The 18,900-nt window shown below is 65.1% G+C and overlaps 2 protein-coding genes across 2 annotated transcripts; both read left to right on the forward strand.

The window, feature by feature from the left end:
• Positions 1–1,520: 1,520 nt before the first annotated feature.
• DNPEP (aspartyl aminopeptidase) lies at positions 1,521–6,468 on the forward strand. The gene is given in 20 exon segments (XM_086615730.1): positions 1,521–1,542; positions 1,664–1,744; positions 1,843–1,931; positions 2,014–2,074; positions 2,077–2,126; positions 2,455–2,580; positions 2,669–2,799; positions 3,162–3,190; positions 3,193–3,246; positions 3,728–3,747; positions 3,749–3,838; positions 4,079–4,156; positions 4,501–4,584; positions 4,848–5,008; positions 5,162–5,169; positions 5,172–5,200; positions 5,610–5,711; positions 5,845–5,959; positions 5,962–6,011; positions 6,418–6,468. Coding segments are annotated over 20 exon segments (1,422 nt in total). The 5' UTR covers positions 1,521–1,529.
• Positions 6,469–7,431: 963 nt separating this feature from the next.
• On the forward strand, positions 7,432–18,575 carry PTPRN (protein tyrosine phosphatase receptor type N). The gene is given in 29 exon segments (XM_086615573.1): positions 7,432–7,477; positions 7,480–7,533; positions 9,195–9,245; positions 9,429–9,542; positions 9,806–9,888; positions 9,890–9,912; positions 10,029–10,138; positions 10,141–10,164; positions 10,167–10,225; positions 10,391–10,712; positions 10,898–11,014; positions 11,140–11,219; positions 11,300–11,536; positions 11,538–11,587; positions 12,047–12,133; positions 12,267–12,276; positions 12,278–12,347; positions 12,564–12,628; positions 15,020–15,232; positions 15,352–15,561; positions 15,643–15,790; positions 15,942–16,015; positions 16,303–16,380; positions 16,514–16,633; positions 16,742–16,908; positions 17,992–18,045; positions 18,164–18,228; positions 18,331–18,404; positions 18,504–18,575. Coding segments are annotated over 29 exon segments (2,877 nt in total).
• Positions 18,576–18,900: the final 325 nt, after the last annotated feature.

Genomic DNA, 18,900 nt, shown 5'->3' on the forward strand with positions numbered 1-18,900 from the left:
CCTCAGGCACTCACATCTGTTGGGTACCCACCCACCTTGGGTAGCTAACAGCCAGGGGGCCATGGGCTCCAGGCACCCACAGTGCCAACGTCCCCAGATGTCCCCCTGGCATGGCCTGGAGACCCCTCTGCAGCACCTGGCCCTGAGCTGATGCCTGCAGCAGCAAGGAGTGATGCTGGCAGGAGGAGCAGGGAGGCGGGCTGCCTGGCACCCATGTCCCTTTGGCAGGACGGTGCAGGGCAGGGGTGCATGTGGCCCAGCTCCAGGCAGGGGTGCTGGTGCCTGCTCCCAGGCTGGTTCTGTCTTGGTGGGGTGCGGGCCCTGTGTTTTTCTGTGGTGGCTGTGGTTGACATGGAGACCCTCCAGCTGTCTGTTCATGGGGTGCCAGGCGGTGGGGGTGCTCATTCCCTTTTGGTGGGGGGGAGATGCAGGTGCTGGGGGCTAGGACCATAAATCTGGAGCTGTCGTGAGCTCCCGGCACGGCAGGTCCCAGGGTCAGGGACAACAGGACCACCAGTTTCCAGTCCCCAGGACACGGACAGCGTCTCCGGATAACAGGATGCCCACGGCTGGTGACTCAAGAGCTGAGAATCTGGCTGGCACCGAGCACCTCAGCCCCATGCAGCACTCACGGGCTGCTACCTCCTTCCTAAGGCAGCACATCCATTGCTGGGAAGGACACAGGATCCTGCTGGGAAAATGATGCACGAGCACTGATGCAGACCAAAACTCCATTGCGGCACCCCAGCCCATGCAGGGGACACAGCCAAGGGCAGGAGCCACCTTGATCTGGATGAGGCCCCGGGGTGCCATTCCCTAGATGTCCCCATGCCGTGCCCCCACTGCCACTGTGCCGACTCCCAGCACCCCTGTGCATTGTTGTTACTCGGAGACATTGGTCCCCAACGCAGCACCAAGGGCTCGTGCCTTGTTTTCCACAAGGGCCGGACAGTGCCAAGACCGGGGAGCAGCAATGATGGGGGGGCTTGCAGCTTGGCTTACACCAGCGACTCACCCAAAGGCACCCAGCCTTCGGGAAGTGTGCACGTTCCCCTGTGCACTTGCACCCCTGGGCAGCGCAGGACAACTGCAGGCGGGCCAAGCCCTATTTCAGGGCGGCCACTACTTACCTGGTCCCCAGAGTTGGGGCAATCCCGGGGAGCCCGTCCCTGCCCCTGGGCTCCCACCCCAGCCCCTCCGGGCTGTGCCTGGCTCCCACCCACGCAGCCCCCAGCTCTGCCCTTGCTTTGGCAGGCGCCAGGTTTGCCTGTTCCCAGACCAGCGTGCAGGGTGCGGATCGCGGGGTGCGGGGCGCGGGGTGCGGGGTGCGGATCGAGGGGTGAGGGGCGTGGATCGCGGGGTGCGGGACGAGGACCATGGGGTGCGGGGCGCGGATCGAGGGGTGCAGGGTGGCGGGGCGCGGGGTGCGGGACCCGCACTGTGGGGCCGCCCGGGCGCATTCCTCCGCGCCAGCAGGGGGCGCGCGGGGCGGGGCGCGCTGGGCGGGGCGCGCGGGGGCGGCGGCGGCCATGCAGGTACCGGGCGTGCAGGGCGGGGGTCGGCGCTGCCCGGGGTGTGGGGGGCGGTCCCTGGTCCCACGGGGCGGGGGGGGCCCGGCCCGGGGTGGGGGCGATGTCGGTGCTGGTCCGGTGACGGCGGTGCCCGCAGGGCTCGAAGCAGGCCGCGCAGGCGGCGGCGCAGGAGCTGGTGAAGTTCGTGAACCGGAGCCCCTCGCCCTACCACGGTGAGGAGCCGCCGGGCCTGCCCGGCCCCCCCTTCCCCTTCCCTTTCCCCTTCCCCTTCCCTCGGTGCGGCGCTCCTGACGGCTCTTCCTCCCCGCAGTGGTGGCCGAGTGCCGCAGCCGGCTGCTGCAGGCCGGCTTCCAGGAACTGAAGGAGACGGAGCACTGGGAGGTGCGGCCCGCGCAGAAGGTGGGCCCGGCCGGGGCGGGGTGGTGGGGAGGCGGCGGGGGCGGCCGGCCGGCCCTCACCCCGTCCCACTCTCTGCCCTCAGTACTTCGTCACCAGGAACTATTCCACCCTCATCGCCTTCGCAGTCGGCGGCCAGTTCCAGCCCGGAATGGGTTCAGCCTGCTGGGCGCCCACACCGACAGCCCCTGCCTCAGGGTAAGGCCAGCCAGCCAGGTGCCCTTCCCCGGCCTAAGGTCTTCTCTGGTGCCCTCCAGTTTCGATCCACAAGAAAAAAGTACCCTGACTCACCCTGTGCCCCACAGCACTGTTGCTGGATCCCTCCACCTCCCACATCTGCCACCCAGAGCAGCCCATGCTGACCCCCTGCATTGCTCCACCTGCTGTTAGTGCCTCTGTGTCCCATGGCCCACAGAGCATCTCACAGCACCCTGCGCTGACGGGATCAGCGATGAGACCCTGGGTGTGCTCTGCCCAGTCCCTGGGGCTTTGCAGTGCCAGCAGTGACACCTCTGCTCTTGCCCAGGTGAAGCGGCGCTCTAAGCGGGGGCAGGTGGGCATGGTGCAGGTTGGCGTGGAGACCTATGGAGGGGGCATCTGGAACACCTGGTTTGACCGTGACCTAACCGTGGCCGGGAGGGTGATCATAAAGGTGAGCCAATGACTTCTAGCCAGAGCGGGATCTAGCACAGCCTCTCAGCCATGCAGGCCTGGCCCCAGCAGTCCTCTTTGTGTTTCAGGACCCGGCCACAGGGCGCCTGGAGCAGCGGCCTGGTACGTGTGAGCAGCCTGTCCTCCGCATTCCCCACCTGGCTATCCATCTGCAGCGCAACATCAATGAGAACTTCGGGCCCAACACCGAGCACCACCTGTAAGGCCCGGCTCAGCCCCAGCCCCTGGCCAGCCCTCAGGAGGGCTGGAACCCAGCTGGAGTGGTGCCCAGTCTCAACTTTTCCCTTTGGCAGCTGCTCATCACGATGGGGGAGGTCTGCAATGGCTTTTCTTAGCCCATAGAGACCTCCATGCTTCCAAGCTTGGACTTGGGAAGGGGCACTGATGTGTCCCTGAGGTGGCACAACAGTTTCTGTGCTTGAATGTGTGTCCTTGCTCCGTTCAGCATGACAGTCCCTCCCTGGAGGAGCAAGGCAGAAGCCTCAGGAAGGGCTGGTTGTGTGTGACCCAGCAGGAGAGGTGGCCAAAGCCCTGGGAGCTTACAGCATGATCTCCCCACAGGGTTCCCATTCTGGCCACTGCTGTGCAGGAGGACTGGAAAAGGAGGTGCTCATGGAGGCTACCTCTTGCAGTACTGCGAGCCCAGGTGAGCTGGGTGCAAAGGTCTAACAGGGGCACTAGCTGGGACTTCACACTTGTTACCTTTGATTTCCAGCCCTCAGGATCTGCCAGCAGGCTCCCCTTCACCTTCTCCCCCATGGACTGTTGGTAACCTTCCGCTCTTCCCCAGAGCTGTGTACGCGACACGTCCTGCTCAGCCATCTCTTCCTGTCCTGGTCTGCAGCCAGCATATAGAAGGGGTGCAGGCCCGCATAAAGTTGTCCACAGTCTCCCTGGGGAGACAGGGCAGGAGGGGAGGGGATTGCACAGGGGCAGAGAGCCCCTCGCTGCAACCTGCAAATGGCCCTGCTGTCCTGTGTGAGGTGGGGCGCTTGAACACAGGGAGGTGTTAGGAGGAGGAGGACTGTGCCAACGTGAGTGGTATGTGGGACAGCTCTGCCAGGGGGAACAGGAGTTTCCCCTGCCATCCGCTGCCTGTCCTACCCACAGCTCAGCTTTCTTCCCAGCAGAGCGGCACAGCCCTGTCCCTGCTTTCCCTGCTCTGCCCCCAGCTAGGGGTGAAACCAGAGCAGATTGTTGGAGCTGGAACTATGCCTGGGGCGGACACACAGCCAGCGGTGAGTAAGGGCAGGAGCCTCCCTCTGCCTGCACACAGCCTGCGGGCTGGCACTGCACAGGTTTTACCTGGCACGCTTCCTCTGCCTGGGGCGTGCCAGGACTGGGAGCTGAACAGAATGAGAGAGAGGAGGCAGCTCCTGAGGGGCAGAGATGAGGAGACTGGAGTGGGGGACCCAGTGGCAGTTACTTTTTGGTGACCCAGAGCCTGTGCCCTGTTCCTCCTGGCTCTCTACCTGCAGACGCTGGGCGGTGCCTTCGACGAGTTCATCTTCTCCCCACGCCTGGACAACCTGCACAGCTGCTACTGCGCCCTGCAGGTGAGCAGGAGGGGGAAAGGAGCCTGGAGGCTACAGTGTGGCCCCTCTGCACCCTGGCTTGGCTCAGCGGGGCCATAGGATGGGCCCGAGGCTCTGCAGGGAGGCATGTTCCTATGGGGTGGGTCTGGCTTGTTGGAGGATCTGGGGTTGGATAGGGGCTAGTCCCTTTGCTGGGTGTGTGGGGTTCCCAGGGGTGCCTCCTGCTCTTGTTGGGCAACGTGTGTGCCCAAAGCTCCCTTCCTTGGTGCTTGAGCTCTCCTGGGGAAGTTCTTGCCAGCTCAGTGCTGAGCTTCCTGGGATGGGGTGACACTCAAGCTGGTGTGCTTTCTCCTCTAATTCTGCAGGCCTTGATTGACTCGTGTGCGGCACCCTCCTCCCTCTCCCAGGAGCCCAACGTGCGTCTCATTGCACTCTACGACAACGAGGAGGTGAGCGAGGGGCATGGCCATGGGGCGCTGGCACGGGGAGGGGCTCCGTGTTCTTCACTCTCCCCTAGCCTTGCCTAGCAGGAGAGAGATCCAGCCCCAGTGGGGCAAGGGAGGGTTAGCTTACCCCACTGTGAGGGTATTAGGGAAGCACTAGTGTTGTTGGAAGCTGCTTTGCTGGCTTTGGGGAGCCCCTGTCACTCAGCCAGCCCCTGGGGTGCTGGGGGTTGTACCATGTGGGTCATGCTGATGGTGGTCCTTGGCAGGTAGGGTCAGAGAGTGCACAGGGCGCGGAGTCTTTGCTGACGGAGCTGGTCCTGCGCCGGATCTCGGCATCGCCACAAAACTTGACAGCCTTCGAGGAGGCCGTGGCCAAGTCCTACATGATCAGCGCTGATATGGCCCACGCTGTGCACCCTAACTACGTGTGAGTAGTCTGAGCAGTGCCACCGGCCAGGGAGTTTTGCCCTGCCGACTGAAGGGGACGTATCCAGTCATTCTCAGGGAGTACAGACAGGACAGTCCTTGTTACAGCAGGAAAGGAGGGCTGTAGCATGAAACTCCTGCTTCTGTTTTGCAGAGACAAGCATGAGAGAATCATCGTCCAGCCTTCCACAAGGTGAGGACAGCCCTCTGCTTTGGGCTGGGACAGGCGCTGTCCGTCTGTCCTGCAGCACTGTGAAATGTCCAGCCGCTCCCTGGAGCATGTTCCTGGGGTGCAACTCAACCGCACTCGAACAGGAGACGTTTGTCCAGCAGTGTTATTTGTCCATGTCACACATCTGGCATTAATCACTTGGGACCACAGCCTTGACCCTGAAGCCCTTCCCTGCTCTGAGCTGGGGCTGTCCCCGTGGCAGGGCTGTCACCATCCCCATGGATCACCCAGGGAGGGGAGAACGAACTGGTGGGCTGGGGCAGGACAGCGTTGAATCCCTGTGGGGTCTCTGCCTGGGCACGGGTGTTTCCAGAGCCACCATCTGTCCCCGGTGCCAATCTCGGGCCCCGCTGTGCCTTCGATTGTGCAGGGCCCCGTCATCAAAGTGAACAGCAACCAGCGCTACGCCTCCACAGCTGTCACCGAGGCAGTCATCCGGGACATCGCCGCCCGCGTGGGTGTCCCTCTGCAGGTGAGTGGGGCTGGACAAGCCCTCTCTCAACAGGCTGGGCCCTGCTGCTGGGTGCAGGGTCAGTTACTGCGTCCGTCTCTGGGTGCCCATGTGGGAGGCTGTGGGGAGCTGCTGAGACTGTGTCCCCGTGCAGGAGTTCATGGTGCGCAACGACACGCCCTGCGGCACCACCATCGGCCCCATTCTGGCCTCCCGCCTGGGGCTGCGTGTGCTGGACATCGGCTGCCCGCAGCTGGCCATGCACTCCATCCGGAGATGTGCTGTACCACGGGCGTGCTCCAGAGCATCACCCTCTTCAAGGTGAGCCCCGTGTCCTCCCATCCTGCACCATGGCTGCCTCCTTGTTGCTCTGTATTTCCCACGTCCTCATGTCCCCACCCAGCCCCTGCCTTGGGGTTGAGCCCAGCCATCCCACCAGGCTCCCCACCCCTCTGGAGCAGCACAGGTACTGGCTGCTTCCGGAGATGCCCCATCGCATCCCAGCCTTCCCTGGTGACTGCCATCCCCAAATGGTTCCTATGGCAACCGGCACTAGCCTTGAGTCAGTGATGGGTTGCTATGGCGACACGGTCCTGCTCTCTGCAAGTAGCTGCTTGCTATGACGCTGCACGCGTAACCTGACCGGGAGCTGCTGCCTGCCCCACTGCCTGCCCCCCCACCCCATGCTGCCCTATCCGGCCCACCCTGACAGCTTGTCTCCTTCCAGGGCTTCTTCGAGCTCCTGCCGGCGGTCAGCAGCAGCCTTGTGGTTGACTGAGTGTGACAGGGAGGAAGTGGCTGTGGGTTCAGCCCTGGGGGCATTAAAGCATCTCTGTCTCACCTGCGAGTGGTCCCTGAGTGCGGCCGGGGAGGGGGTGACAGTCCCTGGGGCCTCCTGTGGCTCCCACCCACACTGTCCCCTGGGGCTGAGAGCAGACCTATTCACCTGCCCATAGCAGCCCTCTCAGTGCCGTGTTGGGTGGGGGGTGCTGGGGGGTCGCAGCTCGCAGACAGAACGTGGCTCTGCCCCCCAGGGAGTGCTGGGGGGAGGATGTCCCTTGCCTCCTGCAGTGCTGGCACTGTCCCCGGGGGAGCGAGGCAGAGGCTGAGCCTGCGCTGCCACAGCCGGGGGTGTGCTGTCAGGTCCTGCCTGGTGCTGCCCACCCTCTGCCAGCCCCAAAGCTGCAGCAGCTCCCCGCTGCCGGGGCCCTGCCCTGCCCAAGCTGGGGGTGTTCCGTGCCCGCAGCGGCCGGGCGCTGCCCGTTCCCCTCCTGCCGCTGGGGGCAGTGCCGCTGGGTGGGGGTGTGAGGGTGTGGCCCAGCGCTTGCCGCTCATTGTCTCTTCTGAGGGGTGTGGCCAGCGCGGGAGCCATTGGGGCCGCAGGGTTGAGAAGGGGCAGGGCGGTGATTGGCGGAGACGCCCTCGGCGCCGTGGCACACCCCGGGGGCGTGGCTCGCCTCCAGGGAGGCTGCGATTGGCGCCGGTGCTCGGGCCGTTTCCCTTCGGGGCGCGACGTAATTGGCCTCGCTCGATAACAGGGGGGCGTGAGCCCGACCTGGGGGGAAAGAAGTCGGGCCTCTGATGGCTGCGGTGCAGGGGGGCGTGGCGCGACAGCAGTACGCCGCGTGCCATTGGTGGGGAGGTGGCGGTGGGCGGGGCGCGCGGCGCGGCAGGGCGCGGGTTGGCGGCGGCGGCGGGGGCGCGGCCGGCGGGTGCGCCATGGTGCGGCCGTGAGCGGAGCATGGGGCGGCGGCTCCTCCGGGCGCTCCTCTGCCTCCTCCTCCTGGCCGCCGCGGGCTGCTGCGGGACGGCGGCGCCTCCGCTACCGCCACGGCCGCGCACGGTGAGACCGGGATCCCGGGCAGGGCGGCGCCCTGGGCAGCGCGGGGGCGGGGAGGGGGGCGCTTCCCCGGGAGCGGCAGGGTAGGGGTTGTCACCGCTGCCGTGGACGCTGTCACGGCGCGCAGCGGCAGGCCTGGCCCCCGGTGGGAACGGGAGAGGGCAGCCTGGTACGGGCACCGCGGGTGCGTCACTGACACCGGGGGGCGCCTCTCTCCTGGGGCTGCCGGACTGGGGGGGGGCTGGCCCCGGGGCGCCCCGCGGCACCCCGCCGGCTGGAAAGCTGCTGCCGTCCTCGGGGCCGGTTGGACGGAACGGGAGCAGGGCGGTGCTTGCTCAGAGACCCTGCCTGGGGCAAAGCCGATACCTGGGGCTGCCGTAGGGATGAGGAGTCTGGGACAGCGGCCCTGAGCGGCAGCTCCCTCCGGGACTCCAGCGCCCTTTAGCCGCCCTCCGCCGGTAGGCGCGGCCCGGCTCAGGACGCGAGGGCGGGCCGGTGCACCTGCTCTTCTCCAGCTCGGCCCGTGCGGCCCCTGCCCGGGGCTCTCGGAGACCCGGGTGCTGCTGCCGGTAGCAGAGCTACGGCCCCCCCGCACGGCACAGCCCCGGTGGCCGCTGACTCACTACCGTGCGCCCAGGGCTGCTGCGTCCCTCGTTCTCCGGGGGGAGGGGTTCGGCCGCACCGCGGGGGGTCCCACCGTCTCCGGGAGCAGGCGGAGACGGTGTCGAAGCGACTGCGGCCGAGCCCCGTCCCGCCTCGGGCAGCCTCTCGGGGCCGGGGCCGCCGCCCCTCCCGGCGGAGCGAGGCGTCCCGGCGGGAGGTGCTGCGCCGCTTCAGCACTGCGGACAGCGCCCGCCCGGCCCCGCCGCCCCGGCCCGGCCCCCCCCAGCTCCTGCCGCCCCCCGGGGTCGCCCCTCGGCGGCGGGGTCCTGTCCCCCGCGCCTGCCGTGGTCCCCGCCCCGGGGGCAGCGCGCCCGTGAGTGCCTGGATTTCGGGGACCCCCATCCCCACTTGCCCCCTTCCCCCGCGGCGGGCTCGGCGGGCCCCTCCCTCCCCTCCCCCCGGTTGTTTTCCTCGTTCCTTCCTCGCCATCCGGGCTGAGTCATCGCCTGCTGCCGTCTCGCTGCTGACGGTCTTGGACCGAGACGGGGGATGGTGGAGAGGAAGGGGAAAGCCGCCCCCTGCCCAAATGCTGCCCCCCGAAGGGGGTGGCGAGACACCCTCCCCTCGCTGCATGCGTGCTTTGGGGTCCCCCTCGCAGGGAGAGCGGGTCCCTGGTGTCGCAGGGTGCAGGGCTGTGTCCCTGCCTCGTAGTGCCACATGTGGGAGGGCAGCGGACGTAGTCTTACAGGTCTCTGCCCCCTCAGCCTTCCCTTCCTAATTGCCAGCACCCCAAAAGACTCTGGGCCTCCCCCTGCTCTCCAGAGCCAAGGGCAGGCTCTGTACACAGCCCCCATCTTGGCTTTAGGGGGAGGGGGGAAGGCTGGCACCGAGGCCCTGCCCTGGGCTACTGGGCTGTGTCCTCCTCCCTCCCCATCACCACATTGCACCCTTGTGGCACTTCCCTGGAGAATGAGGGTCCCCAAGCAGCTGGTGATGAGCAAACCCTGTTGGAGCACCCCATGGATGCTGTGCTGACTGACTTATCTGTCTGTCTGTCCCAGGCTGCCTGTTTGACCGGAGGCTGTGCTCCCCCCAGGAGGTGTGCGTGCAGGGTAAGCGGCTAGCAGGGGTGCAGGGGTCCCTTCTTCCTTCCCGAGGGGGTGTGGCAGGTGCAGGGCTGCCTTGCAGGCAAGCTTGGGGTGCAGTGGCAGGAGAAAGGTGGTGGGGCTGTGCCTGGAGACGCTCAGCCCAGGTTTTTTATCTATCCGGCCCCGCTGCCGTCCCCTCTCTTGCAGATGGGCTGTTTGGGCAGTGCCAGGTGGGCTCCGTGCAGGACAGACCCTACTTCCAGGTCACCTCTCCCGTGCTCCAGCGCCTGCAAGATGTCTTGCGGCATCTCATGGCACAAGGTGAAGGGGGGAACATGGTGGGAATTGCCGCGGCCGGGCAGGGAAGGGTTGTCAGGCAGCGTTGCCTAGTGGCACTAGGGCTGTCTGGGGTCCTGCTGGACCAGGGACCAGGGTGGGCTGAGGAGGGGTCCAGCTGATTCTGGGAGGAGCAGGGCCAAACCTAGGCTGTGGGGCACAGGGTCAGGACACCAGAGTGGCCTCCCATGTGCTCGCCCCGCGGTCCCCAGGCCTCCTCCATGTCTCACAGCCCCCTCCCGTGGCAGGGCTCTCGTGGCAGGACGGCATCACCCAGTATGTGATCTCGCAGGAGATGGAGCGCATCCCCCGCCTCCGCCCACCGCCCTCGGCTCGAGCCAGTGGCCAGGGACAGGTAGGGCTGGCGAGCAGAGCCCGGCAGGACAGCGAGGGCTTTGTCCCCCACAATGAGTTTGAGGGGGGACACCTCCCCCTTACCCAGGTGAGTCACTCCAGGTGTTTGCCTCCGAGGTTCCTGCCCCTCCACGGCTCCCCCCGACGAGCCCCGCTCCCCGTGGACCCTGGCCTGCCAGCAGCTCAGCATCTGGGGCAGCCCCCGCCACTGCTGCCCTCTCCACTGGTGCGCGGTACCTGGAGCACCTCCTGGTCTCCCCCCATCCCAGCTGGGCTACGAGGAGGCTCTGCTCAACCCCTACTCCTACCACAAGGTGAGCCATGGGGGCGAGCCCCCTTCTCCCAGGCAGAAAGGTAGAGATGGACAGAGGGCTGCTGCACTCCCAGCACTCTCCTTCTGCCGGCTCTGGGGTGCCCTGCCATGGGGTGGCAGAGGCCCTGTGGTGTTTGACCATGATGACTCTGTGTTTTGGTTGCAGTTTGGCTACCAGGACGGCACTCATCAGCTCCCTGGCAGCTCAGCTGGGCAGAGCCCCGAGACTTCGCTGCTGGGCCGGGTTCCTGCCCAGGCCCTTTTTGGCGCCGGTCCTGTACCCTCCTATGGTGGACAGCCAGGAACGGACGGGGGGCATCTCTTCCAGGATTTGGGCATGCTTTCCCTGCCCAGAGAGAAAGCCGGCCGCCTGGACCTTGCCAGCACAAGGCTCCAGCACAGCCTGCAGCTTCCCAGTGACTACAGGGACATGGAGGAGAGGGAGCAGCCAGCACCCCTGGCTGGCCAGCCACCACCTGCACAGACGGGTACCGTGTCCTCCATCCAGGCACCAGCCCTTATCCCCATCCTGTCCCCACAGCCATGTTCTTGTGACTCAGACTCTCCCTCCTCTTTGGTTCCCCCGACCCCACCTGCCCCAGCTGCTGAATCCCCAGCCCGTGGTTCCTGTGTGGATGCAGAGCATCTGACATGATGCTGCATCCTCTTGCAGATGCTGCCTTGAAGAGACTGGCCTCTCTCCTGGCCAGCTATGGCCTGGGGCTGCCGGAGCTGAGCCCCCAGCAGCTGAGCAGTCTTTCCACCCTCCTCCAGCTGCTCCAGAGCTCTGGTGAGTGGTGTGCAGGGATGGGGGGAGGCAGGGACTGGCAGCAGTGGGTGCCAGCACACCCTGTTTTGGGGTGGGGGGTGTTGCCTTTTGGGACGGGTGCCACAGAACCTCTTTTTCTTTCCCAGGTGTTGCTGGCCCCGAAGTGCCCACAGCGAAACGGGTGGGTTTGCAGCAGGGTGGTGCAGGAGGAGGTGCTGTGCCACAGGTGGGATGGGAGGAGAGTAGGGAGGGCAGCCCCCCCGGTCTCTCCTCAGGGGTCCCAATTCTCCCTTTCCCTCCCTCCAGGTGACAGAAGGGGACATGCAGCATGGAGAAGAGCTAGTGTCCCCTTCTTCCACAGTGCTGCCCCCCAAAATCCCAACCAGCAGCTCCCCAAGGGATGGGCTAAAGCACAAGGAAGTGTCCTCACCAGCCCCCCGGGCTGAGCCGCAGCAGGGACACAAGGATGATGTTCTGAGTCCTGGGAAGCAGATCACAGTGGAGAAGAAGAGCTACACGGAGGCAAAGGACAGTGGGGTGCAAGCAGGGCACGCGGCCACCGGACGAGTACGGCTACATCGTCACAGACCAGAAGTGAGAGCCGGGGGTTAGGTGAGGGGGTGGGGGGGGGGCGGTGCAGAGGGGCCATATTCCCCTGCAGCCAGCTGTTACGAGTCCATGTGCTTGGTTGAGCCTGTCTGGGTCTCTGGTGGGGTCAGGTGTCTAGTGCAGCCCTTGTCCCACCCCAAAGCCTTCCTCTCTCAGCCCACACCAAGGCCAGAGCTTGCTGCTGCAGGATGGGAGCTGGGACGGGCAAGCACATGTGCACAACTGCCTCTGTGCACACTCGTGTGCGAGGTGGGGGAAGTCAGCTCACTCCCATCACCGCACATCCCTGTGCTCTTACCTCCTGCCCACCCTGACACCCCTGCAGCCAGTGCAGCCCTCGCTGCACACGTGGGACTCCCTGAGCCTGCCTGTCCCCTTCCCTGGCTGCGGGGAGCATGGGCTCGCCCCCGCTGCCCACTCCTCACCCTGCCGCTGTCCCCGCAGGCCCCTGGGGCTGGCCGCCGGTGTGCGGCTGCTGGAGCTCCTCGCCAAGCACCTGCACCTCTCCACAGCCAGCTTCATCAACATCAGGTGAGGGGAGCGGGGCCGTGGAGTGCCTCTGTCGCACCCAGGCAGAGGGGCTGGGAGGGACAGGGCTGTGGTGGGGATGGGGAGTGGAGGCTGCGCTTCCCAGTCTCATTCTGTGTCCCCCTCTCCCTGGCAGTGTCGTGGGCCCCCGCACTTACCTTCCGCATCCGACAGAACCCCCAGAACCTCTCACTGGCGGATGTGGCCAGCCAGGCTGGTGAGTTGAACAGGGGTCCCCCTGGTTCTGCTCCTCTATTTCCCACCTAGTTGTGGCATGCCTCTTCCCAGGGAATGGGAAGAGGGGGCTCCCACCATACAGCCTTGGTTGAACTGAGGATCTGGCATGGTCTGGGCAGCTGTTGAGGGATCAACCCCTGGGGGGGTCTCTTGGGTGGAGGGGGAGCACCCCTCTGATGATCCCCTCCATCCACAGAGCAAGCGAAGGCAGAACTGGAGGCAGAGCTGGGCCTGAAGATCGTGCAAACAGGAGTGGGAGAGGTAGGAGCAAGCATGCCTGTCCCTTGGGGCTGGGCAGCTGGGGACAGGGCACCAGGTATGAGCCAGGAAGCCATGGTGCCTCAGGCCTGGATGCAGGGGTCCTTGTGAGTGAGCTGTCCCTGTGGGTCTGAGGGGCAGCTGAGGAGCAGAGGGCTCTGGGGCAGTGTTTGGGCTGCTGTGTTGGACAGACTCAGGTTATCCAAGATGGACCAGAGCAGGACCGCTCCAGGGACCCCTGTTCCACCCAGCACCATGATGCTGCCTGCACTCGTGCTCAGCTCAGCTGAGTGGGTGCTCAGCTCACCCACTCAGTGGGTGCTCAGCTCTTCCCAAAACAAAAGCTCTGCAGGGTTTGAAGGCTCTTTGGGAGGGTCTCCAGGAGGCTTCCTCCCCTCCATCCAAGACTTGGGGGCAGCAGGCTCATACACATCCTCACCTCCTTCCAGCCTGTACAACTCATCTTAGCTGTGGCCTGGGCACCCCAGTGCCAGGCTGTGCCCAGAGCACCCCAGAGACCAGGCTAGGCAGGCAAAATGCCATTGTGCCCCCAGAGAGTGGCAAAGCAGCTGAAGGCAGGGATGGAGCAAGAGCCATCTGCTTGGAGAGGGGCATCCCCTCCCCGTGCTCCTCTGGGATCAGTCTCCTGGGGAGGGAGCAGGGGCTGGAGATGGGGAACCAAGCCTGGCCCCAGTGTTTGCAGCCTGGGGAGGGGAAGTGGTGCAACACGTCCCCAACCCAGGGTCCCTGTTTCCCACCCTCCTGCCCTGTGGCCGTAGCTGTGGGCATGGAGGAAGGAAGGGGGGGACCTTGGAGGAGGAGGAGGCCATGGAGAAGGGGTAGCCGGGCCACTGAGGCAACCTGTCTCCATCAGCAACATGTGGAACATCGCTATGGCAATGCCTTTTGATGTGGCAAGTGGCAGGAGCTGGGAGAGATGGCAGAGATGGCAGGGCTGGAGCTCAGAGGAGGCTGAGGCAGCTCTGTGAGCCTTCTTCTGCACGGACCTCCCCAGTCCGGACCAGCTTGTGCTTTTCCTTCATCACCCTCCCCGGGCTCTGAACTTGGTGGGACTGGTGCAAGATTTGGTGAAGAAGGGATGCAGAGAGGCACGGGGACAGCAGGGCCTGGGCAGGCCTTGGGAGGGAGGTCCCTTCTGTCCCCACAACCCTGATGATGTCTCCAGACCTTCTGACACCTCCAGGGGCTGCAGGGCTGCTCCTGCTTTGGTGCCCTGGCATGCTGGGAGGGGCTGGCGCTGGTGGGTACCCCTGGCTGCAGGGGCTGGCGAGGCTGGGGGGCAGAGTCTGGGGGGCAGGTGGCAGCGGGGACCCTCGGTGGGGGCATCCCCAGGCGAAGATGTGGTGACGTAGGTGGTGATGACGCAGTGTTTCCCTCGGTAACCTCACTGGGCTCGTAGCCATGGGAGCCCATGGCAGTGAGGTAATGCTGGACTCTGGCACCTCATTGGGCACAAGGTATTTGGTGGTGGTGATGCCCTGGCATCCCTGTGCTGCCCCAGGACCTGGCTGCTGGGGCGCACGCGTGTGTGTCTGTGTGTGTCTGTGTGTGTGGGGGGGGGGGGGGGGGGGGGGGGGGGGGTGGTGTGCAGCATCCTGATCACCAGCAGCTCTGGGACAAGGCCCTGGGGAGTCTCAGATCTCACCCAACAAGGGCTCAGCACCATCCAGTCCCAGCATGGATTGGGCTGTCCCCCCTGGCCACAGGGACGGAGCCCTGGCAGCGCTGCCTCCAAGGTGGCAGGGACTGCTCTGTGTCCTACGAGGAGAACGATGGGCAGGACATGTCTCCCAGCCACCACAGCTGGGATGGCACCAGACCTTTGGTGGTGGTGGCACATCCCTCCATGTCCTGCCATGGAGCAGTGGCCATAGAGGAGAGCCAAGCCCTGTTTGGGGAAGTCCCGTGGGAGCAGCAATTGCTGCCCTGGACCCAGCACTGCAGTGGCCCGTCCTTTGCCATTAACCCCTTGAGCTGAACCCAGCTCTCATTGACCTCCAGCTGGGCAGGAGCTCATTGAACCTGAGCTCCACGGGGCTACTGCTTGCCCTGGGGAGCAGCCCTGGGTGCTGGGAGCAGGAGAGCAGCAGGTCGCTGCTGCCTGGGCTTGGCCAGGCTCTGCCTCCTCCTGCAGTCTCAGGGACACTGGTGTGAGCAACTTCCCATGCAAAGTTCAGGTGGATGCACTAAGCCTTGCCCCAGTGACACCCAGCACCCCAGTGACACCAGCTCTGCCCTAGCTGAGGGTGCTGGGAGAATCAGTGCAACCCTTGCTCTGGTTTAGCCTCCAACAACTCCAAATGTGGTGCAGAATGGGGTCTCTGCTCCCCATACGGATGCCCCCCACTAACCCTTACTCGGCTCTGCCCCCAGCGAAACGAGGCTGCCGCCTACTCGCGCCCATCCCACTTCAGGGACGGCTTCCACTCGGTGCTGCTGACCTTCATTGCGCTGGCCTGCGTGGCAGGCATCGCCATCGCGGCCGTCGCAGCCTTCTGCCTCAGGCGCCATGCCAAGCAGCGGGAGAAGGAGCGCCTGGCTGCCCTAGGACCTGAGGGTGCTGCTGACACCACCTTTGAGTACCAGGTAGGACCCCGCGGGACCCCGTGAGATGTGGCACTGCCACATCAGCATCACTCCGGCTGCAGGAGGCTGCCCCGGCAGCACTGCAGTGGAGGGACAGGGCTCTTGCTGGGGTCCCCCAGGAGCTGTGCCGCCAGCACATGGCTGCCAAGTCACTCTTCGGCCGCACTGAGGCACCGGCAGCACCAGCAGAGACCTCGCGGGTCAGCAGCGTCTCGTCACAGTTCAGCGATGCCCCACAGCCCAGCCCCAGCTCCCACAGCAGCACGCCCTCCTGGTGCGAGGAGCCCGTCCAGTCCAACATGGACATCTCCACCGGACACATGATCCTGGTGAGCTGGCCCGGCAGGGCAGCAGCCCCTCTTCTCTCCCAGCCATACGCTGCTGGGCTGACCCCTGTCCCTCTGCCCCAGGCCTACATGGAGGACCACCTCCGCAACCGGGACCGCCTGGCCAAGGAGTGGCAGGCTCTCTGCGCCTACCAGGCTGAGCCCAGTGTCTGCTCCATCGCTCAGAGTGAAGCCAACCTGAAGAAGAACCGCAACCCTGACTACGTGCCCTGTGAGCATCTCAGCTGCCCTGCCTGGGGGCCTGGCTCACAGGGCCATGGCAGGAGGGTGGTGCGGGGCACAGAGATGCTTGGGACCAAGGCACGGCGTTGTCCCCAGCTCCTCCAGGTGCTCACCACCTCCCTTGGTCTCTGTTTCCCCAGACGACCACATGCGGATCAAGCTGAAAGCCGAGAGCAACCCATCCCGCAGCGACTTCATCAACGCCAGTCCAATCGTGAGTGATCACTGGGGCTCTTGCCCTGCCACCCCACTCCCTGATGTGCTCAGCCCAGGCGAGGCTTCCGCCCTGGGATGGAGTTGGACCAAGCTCCTGTCCCTGTGGGCTACAGATGTGAGCAATGTGCCTTCCCCATCACTCAGATGTGGTTAAAGTCCATTTCCCTCCTGGCTGCAGCACCCAAAGCTCCCTCCCACCACCCCTGCAGTATCCTCCCACTCCTCCCAGTGTCCCCAACCCCTGGCTGGAGCATGCACAGTCTGACACCCCCTTTCCTGCTCCAGATTGAGCATGACCCGCGGATGCCAGCGTACATCGCCACACAGGGACCACTGTCTCACACCATCGCTGACTTCTGGCAGGTGAGTGTCACCTGACTGTGCCAGCCTGTCAGGGTCCCTCTGGATGCTGCCCACCAGATGGGTCACAGTGTCTCGGCGACCCTCCTGCCTGGGCTGTCACCCAGTGGTGACACCCATCGTGCCTTGCCCGCAGATGGTGTGGGAGCACGGCTGCACTGTCATTGTCATGCTGAGCCCGCTGGCCGAGGACAGCGTCAAGCAGTGTGACCGCTACTGGCCGGATGAAGGCTCCTCTCTCTACCACATCTACGAGGCGAGTGTGGCCGGTAGCCCGGGGCGAGGAGCATCCTCCAACTCCCATCCCTCTGAGTGCAGCCCCCCTGCCTGGTGCTGACACCTCTGGGCTGCCTCTCTCTGGCAGGTGAACCTGGTGTCGGAGCACATCTGGTGCGAGGATTTCCTGGTGCGCAGCTTCTACCTGAAGAACGTGCAGTCGCAGGAGACTCGCACCCTGACGCAGTTCCACTTCCTCAGCTGGCCAGCTGATGGCATCCCGGCCACCACGCGGCCTCTCCTCGACTTCCGCAGGTGAGTGCCCACTTGGTGCCATGCCAGCCCTTGGGGAGCCGGCAGCAGCCCCGACCGCAGAGGACCGATGGGTGAGGACATCGGTGCTGGTGCGATGAGGGTCAGGGCTGTGGCATGGACTGGCTCGGAGTGGGGGACATGGGGCTGCCATGCATGGGGAGGAGCAGGACCACCAGGCTCTGGCCAGCTTGGGATGAGGCTTGGCAGACCTGAGTGGGCAAGAAGTCTCCAGCTGAGGTTGCTGGGTCTCTCCAGCCTCCATGGAGAGGGTGGGAAGCTGCTCTTCCCAGGAGCTGGGGTGGGGGACAGCATTGCCTGGCACCCTCCCCAGAGTCAGGGGTGCAAGAAGCAGCACCTGGAGCCAGCCTTGAACAGCTGTGGCTCATTACTTCCCATGCCCTACAATCAGCAGTGGGTCCCTAGCTAGGCCAGGAAGAGGACCGGGGGGGCTGGGACTGTGCCCAGGAGGCTTGAGGCTCTTGGAGTCCCTGGGTGGTGGTGAGCTCCTGCCAGGGGCTGGCTGGTCACTGTCTCCAGGCTGTATGGGGCCAGGGACCCTGCTTAGGGCAGCGGGGCATCCCTGAGCACGTCGCCCTCCTGTCCACCCCGCTCATGCTCTCTCTGTCTCTCTGTCTGTCTCTGTCTCTCTCTCGCAGCTGCCGGCGTCATTTTTGTGATTTGCAGCTAGTAATCTGGCTCCAGTTGCATAGTCACAAAAGTGATCGTTGGCAGCCGTGCCTGCTGCATGGAGCATATGCCGGGAGCCCTGCCGGCGCCTGGCCCCCAGCTTCGTGCCCCACTGGACCAGAGCTGCTCCCTCCGGGGGTCCTGCCGCTGCTCCCCTCCCCGAGCCGGGCACTTGAGGAGCCGGGCTGCTCTCCTTGCCCCAGCCCCTCTCCATTCATGGTCCCTGTCCCATGCCCAGCACCACCGGGGAGGCAGGAGGAGCCATGTGCCGGACTCCCTAGGGCCACATCGTGGGGTTGCCCGCTGCTCCCCCCGGCTCAGGACAGCAAAGGGCACCCAGCACCGTCTTGTCCCTGGCATGGCAGGGTGCTGACCTGCTCCCTCTTGTCCTTTCAGGAAGGTGAACAAGTGCTACCGGGGTCGTTCCTGCCCTATTATCGTGCACTGCAGGTACTGCTGGGGATGGAGGTGGAGTATGGGCTGGGTGGGGGGCTGCAAGGCTGGGACCTGCTGGCCAGGACCAGTCCCCAGAGCCCGTCCCCCTGGTCCAAGCATCCGTGTCTTGCAGTGACGGTGCTGGCAGGACTGGGACATACATCCTCGTCGACATGGTCCTGAACCGAATGGCTAAAGGTAGGTGCAGGGCAGCGCCGCTTCTGCCCTGACTGGAGAGTTTGGGGTCGTGTGCTCAGCCCATGGACCCCCTCCTAGTGCCCTTCTCCCCCTCTGCCCCAGGGGTGAAGGAGATAGACATAGCTGCTACGCTGGAGCACATCCGAGACCAGCGACCTGGCATGGTGCAGACTAAGGTACTCCCCAAACTGGGGATCCCTTCCTTCCCTGAGTGCGCACAGCCTCCCAAGCCAGGCTGGCAGGGACCCTCACACCCTCTCCTCTGATCCTCCCAGGACCAGTTTGAGTTCGCGCTGACAGCCGTGGCTGAGGAAGTGAACGCCATCCTGAAGGCACTGCCACAGTGATGGCGAGGAGCCCTCCCCTCTTGTCTCCCCTCTGTGCCCCCCCAGCTTCGTGCGCCCTCCTCGCCCTGCCTGTGGGGCTGCTCCCCCTGTAAAATGCTGTCTGTGCTGCTGGCTCTGTTCCTGCCTTCCCACCACCCCACTCCCCCAGGACACATGGCTCAGCCCCTCTGTGTGCAGGGCATGGCGACCCATCACACCCACTGCCACGGCAGAGGGGATGGGGCTCGTGTGCCCTGTCCCTTGCAGAAGAGGGGACCAGGTGATGCTGCTGAGAGTTGGCTGCAGGGCCTCCCCAGCTGCTCTCCTGCACCCTAACCTGGCCGTC

The sequence above is a fragment of the Tauraco erythrolophus genome, chromosome 8 (assembly GCF_009769465.1).
Source record: "Tauraco erythrolophus isolate bTauEry1 chromosome 8, bTauEry1.pri, whole genome shotgun sequence".
Lineage (NCBI taxonomy): Eukaryota > Metazoa > Chordata > Aves > Musophagiformes > Musophagidae > Tauraco > Tauraco erythrolophus.